General features: G+C 35.4%; 2 protein-coding genes and 1 long non-coding RNA gene across 8 annotated transcripts in view; 2 read left to right on the plus strand and 1 right to left on the minus strand.

Annotated features, from left to right (window-relative positions):
- The first annotated feature begins 717 nt into the window (after positions 1-717).
- LOC116186143 lies at positions 718-1,442 on the plus strand. Its single transcript, XR_004151098.1, has 2 exons — positions 718-1,180; positions 1,263-1,442. It is a non-coding gene; the product is annotated as an uncharacterized LOC116186143 (long non-coding RNA).
- A 1,001-nt stretch (positions 1,443-2,443) lies between these two features.
- The window catches only part of LOC102675058, a 7,221-nt gene continuing 1,675 nt past the window's right edge, over positions 2,444-7,989 (plus strand). Inside the window, exons 1-3 of one of the 2 annotated variants that reach the window (XR_004151097.1) lie at positions 2,444-2,998; positions 5,397-5,502; positions 7,726-7,940. Coding sequence is in view for 1 of the 2 variants with exons in the window: in XM_031512542.1 (XP_031368402.1) it covers positions 2,798-2,998; positions 5,397-5,502; positions 7,726-7,940 (522 nt within the window). In the remaining variant the exon portion in view is untranslated. The remainder of the gene's footprint in view (positions 2,999-5,396; positions 5,503-7,725; positions 7,941-7,989) is intronic. The other variant, XM_031512542.1, reaches the window with a different exon arrangement.
- Positions 5,593-7,989, minus strand: part of LOC102680443 — a 5,210-nt gene continuing 2,813 nt past the window's right edge. For 2 of the 5 annotated variants that reach the window (XM_031512538.1, XM_031512539.1), the window contains exons 2-4: positions 7,309-7,557; positions 6,793-7,226; positions 6,138-6,715 (exon numbers count right to left, since the gene is read on the minus strand). In XM_031512538.1, coding sequence (XP_031368398.1) covers positions 6,138-6,715; positions 6,793-7,226; positions 7,309-7,544 — 1,248 coding nt within the window. In that variant the 5' untranslated portion in view covers positions 7,545-7,557. Of the gene's footprint in view, positions 6,716-6,792; positions 7,227-7,308; positions 7,558-7,989 lie in introns of those variants that run through there. The other 3 variants (XM_031512541.1, XM_006619960.2, XM_031512540.1) reach the window with 3 other exon arrangements.

Genomic DNA, 7,989 nt, shown 5'->3' on the forward strand with positions numbered 1-7,989 from the left:
TTTCGAATATTTTCGGATAGATAGATCTTTAGCATCCAACAGATGGCGCTATTATTCGATTCTGCAATATCCTATCTTAAGTTAATGTTTTTGGCATTCGAGAGATGGCATTCATGGTCAATTTTTGTTCTATCTCTATCCTCTTCCTACTATTTTCTGTCCTTTCTTTCCATGTTTCATTTGCGATACTCTGAAGATGGCGCTGATTCCACCATTTTCATCCTATCTCTATCTTTCTTCTATTATCTGCTTTCTTTGTTTATATTTGCTCTACAAAATATCTAACAATTGTAAGTTGGCAAAAAAAAAAGCAAAAAAAAAATAAAGATAAGAATATTTCCAACTTGAATATAACTTTAATGATAAAATATTTTCACTTTTTGGCTTAACCAATAAATGAGTTGCATTAGATAAATGAATTGCCATTTTCTATTATTAAAAATTTATACTTTTATAAATCTTCAATCATTATAAAAATTACAAATATATTAATTACGAATTTTATAATTTTAAATGTATATAATTATTATTATAATTTTCTCTAAAGAATTTATAACAAAATATTTACCAATAAATTATAACCTAACATATAAAACTTGTCATGATATGTTTTTATTTGACGATTCCATTTGCTAATCAAATTATTAAAGGCAAATAAATACATTAATGAATATATTAACGCAACGCAGATATATTACCTGCAAAAAATGTTCATTACACGCTAATGATTTACGATATCTCGAAAATATCACATACATAATTATCAAATACAAACCGCATTATGAGTGATCAGGATATGAATTGTAACCGCAAATTAGTGCGAATAAAAATGCGTAAAAAAAGGAAGGGGGAATCACGGTAAAAGTAATATATTGCGGGCATTTCTCATTGTCCTCTACATCAGTCTTCAATTGTTGCCTTCACGATAACTTGGTGTAAAACGATAAAATTTAACGAGCAATAATCTATCAAAATCGTTCGTAATTTATGTGTGACGCGATGGCGCCGTTACGTTTCATTTTATTCGTCTTGTTTTTCTGCATTTTCGTCACCATGCACGAATCCAGACCTCTGACATTTCCACAAAGAAAGAATACAAGCGTGAAGAAATGTCCACCAGGATACAAATACATTCGCAACGTGGGCTGCAGAAAACTCATATTCAATTAAACGTAAAACGGTAAAATACTTTTTAAAGAAAAAAAAAAAACTTTCTTCGATGTCGTTTCCAATTTTTCGTATTTATTTTCATTCTGTTGCAGTAAAAAGAAATCCGGATAATGAGAAACTTTTGCAAAATTCTGAAATAATTAAATCACGAGAAACTAATCAAAAGAACATTCTATTCTTTATATTGTATATTCAAATATTGTAAGATGTGAATCTAATTTGCATTTATAATTTAACAAACAATGAAATAAATCACAATTTATCGATAAAAAGTTTATGCCTGCTTTTTTCTTTTTTTTTTGTCTTTTAACAATCGTTGCTCGTTAATTCTAACGTACGAAATAATGCTATGCGATCACATTTACGTTCAAACTGCCCGCGAATTCGAGAGGCGCGCGAGTATCGATGTATCGCGATTCATCTTGCATCGGATGCAGAAAATGGCTGCTCCTTTGGTTTCGGTTCTCGATAGGAAAAACAAATTTTCCTTCACCAAAGAATTGATTACACGTTGCACGTTAAAATTGAAAGAATCTAATCATGATTTTAAATGAAAAAAATGAAAATTTATTAAAATTCGATTGCAAGAATATAGATAACCTATTTTTCATCCTGAACACGCGATTCAACGAAATACAAAAAAATACAAGAATTTTCGTTATCCTAAATCAAAAAAAATATAAAAAAGAGTTGCATTTCGACAGAGAGAGAGAGAGAGAGAGCAAAAAATAAAGATGAAGTTTGAATTTGACAAAAAAAAGATTCGATGAAAAAGTTTATCCATCTTACCACACCACGTTGCGGCACGTTGTTATCCTCGTCAAACGAGTTTAACGTGACACCTTGAAGGATTGTTACGTTATGGAGGGCAATTCGTGACATAGTTCGATCTAGCATGCAAATTTATACACCCACGCTTCCTCCAGTCAACCCCGATAATCACGAAAATTTGAGCTAGTAACCCGCATACCGACGAACGGATTCACCGTATCAGAGTCGTAACCCACAACATACCGTTGCACAATAAAGTCTCTTATCATCGATCATAACGATACTATGCGACGGGCGAATATGAAGAAAAAAAAATATAAAAAAAAAAATATCATTTTTTCCGCCACGCGGAGAGATAATGCAACATTTATTGACACTTATCATCGAGCGATAAAGATCGGTGGTCACAAAATGAAAATGACACTATTATCGGTATATATTGCAATCGAGCCGTACGTACGATTCATGATCAGTGTACGTGTACCGGTGCGCTTGCGCGCGTTCGTATGTATGCGGCCAGAAATACGCGCCGAGACGTATTCGCTTCGGCAGTTGATCGCGGCGCGAGCACAGTCGAACCTGCTCAGGTGCGACTTTCCTTCCGTTTTCCTCGTGCATCGAGTGCGACGCGCAAACGTCGGATCGGCAAACACGTGCGATTACCGTTTACCTCGCCACAATTCCCCAAATTTACCGCTACAACTGGACCTACTTGGCGTTCTTTTGGCCACGTGTTACGTTCCAAGTGGCAGCAAAGGTGTAATATTTTATGACCGGAGGATAGAACTCGACTCGATTCCGATCCCCCTTTCCTTTCTTTCGCGTTTTGACGGTGGAGCATTGACGGACGCCAGACATGCCGTACTCGATCTACAAATGTAGAAGAACGTTTCTCCACGCGATATGTTCGTTCTCGATTTGTGGACTGGTGATGGCTCAACTGGATACCAGATACCCGGACCAAAGGATAGTGTTCCCCGATCGGGGCGATCCGAGGGCGAGACAAACGGCGAATCCTACGGTGGAGGATGGGCCGAGTGCAGGAGGCGAATCGTTGGTAAATCGATCGCATTTTTTTCATCCGAACGCGTATTGCACGTACTACTTTGGCGTGCGCTACGGTTCTAGAAGAGTCTGGTTCACGGAGCCGCGTTGCAACACTCCCACGTTTTCACTCTGATAAATAGCGCAATTATGTTATCCCGCGTAGCATCGTTAAAGAGAGCGTACGTGACGGACGCGACAGCGGTAAAAATTTGAAGAAAAAAATTGATCCGATTGAGTCTCGTGTGCAAAGAGAGAAAAGGAAAAAGATATCTTCGTAACTTTGGCATAATATATATTTGTATTTTTCATTTTTATTTTTATCTTTATTTTTTTTTTTTCAATTTTTTTACAACATTATTCAACAATACATTTATTTCGCCGTTTCACCTATCGCTCGTTCCATGTAAAATTTAAAATTCCGCCAACAGGCGATAACAGTTTCCATGAATTTGTCTATAAATAAAAAAAAAAAATTGCGGCGAATTACGCGTTTGTCTGCGGTAAATTATGCGGAAATCCTTCTCGATTTTGTTCTCACCGTAATAGCGTGGTCCCTTTTTTTTCTATTATCATCATCGGTGTTAACGTAAGCGATAAACGGAAACGTGGCGGCAATTCCTTTTGTCGACGATAAATGACGATTGATGTTACGAAATCCTGTGCGAGAACGGGAGTATCGAGACCGTTTTTCTCCCGCAAAAGATACACGAAGGTCGTATATACCACTAATGTCAAGGATGTATAGAAACGGTATAGAGGCGGAGAGATCGAGACAGAAAAGTGAAAACCTTGCGGTGCACGACACACTTAGGATTCTTGTCGCAATTCCCGTGATTCGTTATGTAGATAATTGATTACCAACAACCAACAATCGTCCGTGCGAATGCCTACTCGATTACTTCGCGAATTCTTTTTTTTTTTTGTAATTTTATCAAAACGATTTATCAATTGGTGTTTATATAGATACGTTATAGAAGAAGATATATGGACGATAGATACTTATTTATTTATTTATTTTATTCTATCTGATTCGTGACGAGAAGTAGAAAAGAGAAATTCAGGTTAATTAGATTAGGAAACGACTAGCGCGCGGCGTTATCGTTATTGCAAAGTGAGAACCATCCTTTCGGTGATCGAGGATGGATAAACATTATTTCGCGAAGATAATATTTGTTTGGTCACGAAGCGATCATTGTGTGCGCGCATATTTCATTGTCACAATAGGGTTATACGATCGAGCGCGAAACGAAGCCAGGTGTGTAACAGACGACCTTACAATGCCGGCGATTAAATTCTTGCGAAGCGTCGAGAGGACGTTCTTGGAAAGTACAATGTCTCGGGACATCGCGTTTCTCATTTATGCAAATTGTGCAACGTGCGTAATACGTTTATTAAAATGCTCCCGCCGTACCGTTATCGATTCACTCCGCGCTCGTGTTCACAAATATTTCAGCTGGTAAGGATGGTAAAGAACTCGTCGATACGGATAAATATCGGTCGAAATTATCATCGACGAGATCTGGCCACGTCATCACGCCGTTGAAACGGAAAACGTTCGAAAGGGAAAATGTTAAATGGCGCCTATCGAGAACAGCTCACGTTAACACCGAGGATGCTTCCTAGAAATCGGTTCACCGTTTGTTGATTTTTTTCAGCGTGCACGCGATACCAGCTTGTTTAAAACCTGTTCCAGGTGGAATGGTGAACGTGTGAGAGGTCGAAGAACGCATCGAGTTATACGTTATACACTTTCGTGTCGAAACGTTTCGTGCGATTCGGTTTTAAAAATATTTTTTAACAATATTTTAATATTCGTGAAAGTATCGACTTCTTCGATGACTTAAGATCCTGCGATTATTTCTTCATTCACGAGAGCGTTCGCAATCGATGATTCATTGATAAGATATTATCGGAAATACCCCGATAATTACATCTAAAATTATTCTATTCAATTTTTTTTTTCAAATTATCATGTTTCCTTACTAATTAATTCGATTGATAAAATAATTAATAACGTAACACTGAAATAAAAAGATCTATTTTCTTCTAGAATAATACGTTATTTGAATGATTAGTTTTTCTTTCATTTCGCATCCCTTGATATTGCGTTGGAAATTCCAAGTAAAATGAAAAAATGAACAAGAACTGGTTAATATGTTCTTTCAAGAGTTGTTTCCGTTTAACAATCACGTAGGTATACAATAACAATACCTGCAGAAATGATAATTTTTCTTTTTCTTTTTTTTTTTTATTATGGAAACATTCCCATTTTTTTATTATCGATTTCATTTTCGGCTTTATTATCAATCGAACTGTTGATTAATTTTACGACACAGAGGAAAATCAAAAAAAATTTTCCATCCGATTCGTCCTGAGTTTCTTTTATCCGAAATTCGTGTTATTTTCAGAAATCGCTACAATTAGGCAAGAAAATCAGTTCCATCAATTCGATCGACGATTTCCTTAGATTAGTCAAAGGTGTGCCACAGGATATATCTTTCTTCTCTGTAAGCAGTAAGTATGATCTTAAATAACTTATTAACAGGAATTATGGATCTATAGAAAGGAATAGTACGTAAGAAAAACCGGTTGTCTCGTGACATTGCGAAAAACAAACATATTGTTACACGACCTTGTAAATTGCACTTTATTCGGATTAAAAGAAAATTACAAAATTGTGCTTAAAAAACAAAAAAGAAACGCCGTAATTCGAAGCATACAATAAGTACAGTTGACTTCGTAAATTTTTGAATGTTTGAAGAACAAATTATTACGAGTATTAAATCAATTGTAATAGATGCAAATATTGTTCGGTTGGATAAACATCTTAAAGTTTATAATATCTTCTACCAATTTTATTGTTCAAACTTAATTATCAGTGAACGTGAGATCATCATTCAATTGATCGCAGTATAAAAAATATACTTAACATAAGTATTTCATAAATTTAAAATCCGCGAGTAACGTTATAGAGACTCGTTATTGCAAAAGTTTAACTCGAAAAAATTTTTTAAATAAAAAAGAAATTAAAAAAAAAAACATGATTTTCGCATGAATTTTCTGGAAAAATATCAAATGATATAATAATTTTCTTACGCTTGGAATTTCTCTTTAAACGCCACATCCCTATTATTACTTTTTCAAAAATTTTATTTTTTTAAATTCTTGCAAAACTCATTCTCGCTATCCTCGTATATTATCAAATGAATCTGATAATTATAAAGAAACATTTTCTTTTTCTTATCATTACTATCGTTACTATCGTTACTATCGTTACTATCGTTACTATCGTTACTATCGTTTGCGTTGACCCCTGGTTTGTTAAAGACCAGTTTTTTTTCCACGTAATAAGGATTGAATAACTTACAGGGTTCTTTTTCCAAATTTTTTATGAAATCTTTGAGATCTTCGAAAAAATCGGTGTTCTTCAAAAAGCCACCAAAGTTGTTCTTATTCGGCACTAATCTATCGCTAATTTGATTGATTTCCTCCAAAGTGGGCAATCTGATCGTAGAGTGTCCAAATCGTACTCTATCTTTTTCTATATTTTTTTTATTCGATGATAATTTCAGGGTTGGATGTTCAGTGCTGTACGCAATTTGTAACTTACACGGTCGTTTCCAAGTGTGCACATTAGACATAGGCACGGAATAGGCATTGCAAATATCTATGGTACGATTAAACAAAATATCTGTTATGTTCATTGTGCTGTTCAATCTAGTTACTCCTAATGAAAAATTAAAATTCGAATCATACAAAAGATTCCGAAGATTTAAAAGGGAATTGAAAGAATGTTTCTCTTGCCTCGTTTCCAGTATCTCCGCGAGAATTCCATTTCGCCATAAGCCTCTATGTATTTAGGTGTGCTCAATCCAACGATGACGTTTTCATCTCCTGGACCATTCTCTCTCTTGATAGCTTTGATGGTTGGTGCCATTTCCTCTTCCAATTTTATCCTATTAATGCTCTCCTCGATCTCTTCTGTGCTGGACGTCGAGATCTCAAGCTTAAAAAGATTGAAAAGATCACCCTCGCTCAAATCGTAAGACGAGTCATTCATTGCGCTGATTTCCTTCGCATCGATTTCATTTTGATTAACATTGGTTTCGACGTCACAATTCGATGACGTTTCCATTTCTCGATGGAACGACTCGTCCTTCGCCTCGTTATTATCATCGACGAAATCTTTTTTTACAAATTCTTGATTTTGACGGCAATACGATCGAAACTTGAAAAGTCTACGTGAAAAATCTAACGTTAACATTCTTTTTCCTCGTTCCACGAAATTTTTCTATAATTTTATTTTATATTGTATCTTACCGTTTCAATTTTTTCTTTTTGTAACTGATGTTAGTTGTCGGTACGATGTAGGAGTATATATGTCTTGAATCGTGAGATTCCATAAAGGCAGACACGTTTTTTCTACCTTCGACTATCCATCCAAACCAATCGAGGATCACATCTTCCGAAAGATAATTGTGTATACCGTCAGCGAGACCATCGGCCAAAGCGAAGTAACTATTCGCAACTGAAATTGCTTGTACAAAATTTTCCATTGTTCTCAATTATCTGAAAAAGTAGGATAAACTTATGGCAGAATGTTTCCAAGAAATACTACTTTTTTTTCTTACATCAAACCACAAAAACCACATTGAACTAGACATAATGGAATTCGAGGAAAAAAAAGGGAAATCCTCTGACTACTTCAAGTTGTCACTGAACGGAATCTTCTTCCAGGTAGAATGGGAGAAACTGAACGTTCGAATGCCGAGCGACCAAATCAAGCTTTATGTATGCCTGAATTACAAACAGTTCCTCTATTAGAAAATGACGATCCATCTATTGTTTATTATCCAACTTGCACACGGATCAAAAGATGCGGAGGCTGTTGTAATCACTCGTTTCTTTCTTGTCAGCCAACGGCTACGGAAACTCGAAATTTCGAGGTAAGTCACATCTGATTGAATGTTATATATATATATATATATATATATATATATA

This window comes from Apis dorsata, unplaced genomic scaffold (assembly GCF_000469605.1).
Source record: "Apis dorsata unplaced genomic scaffold, Apis dorsata 1.3 scaffold_468, whole genome shotgun sequence".
Lineage (NCBI taxonomy): Eukaryota > Metazoa > Arthropoda > Insecta > Hymenoptera > Apidae > Apis > Apis dorsata.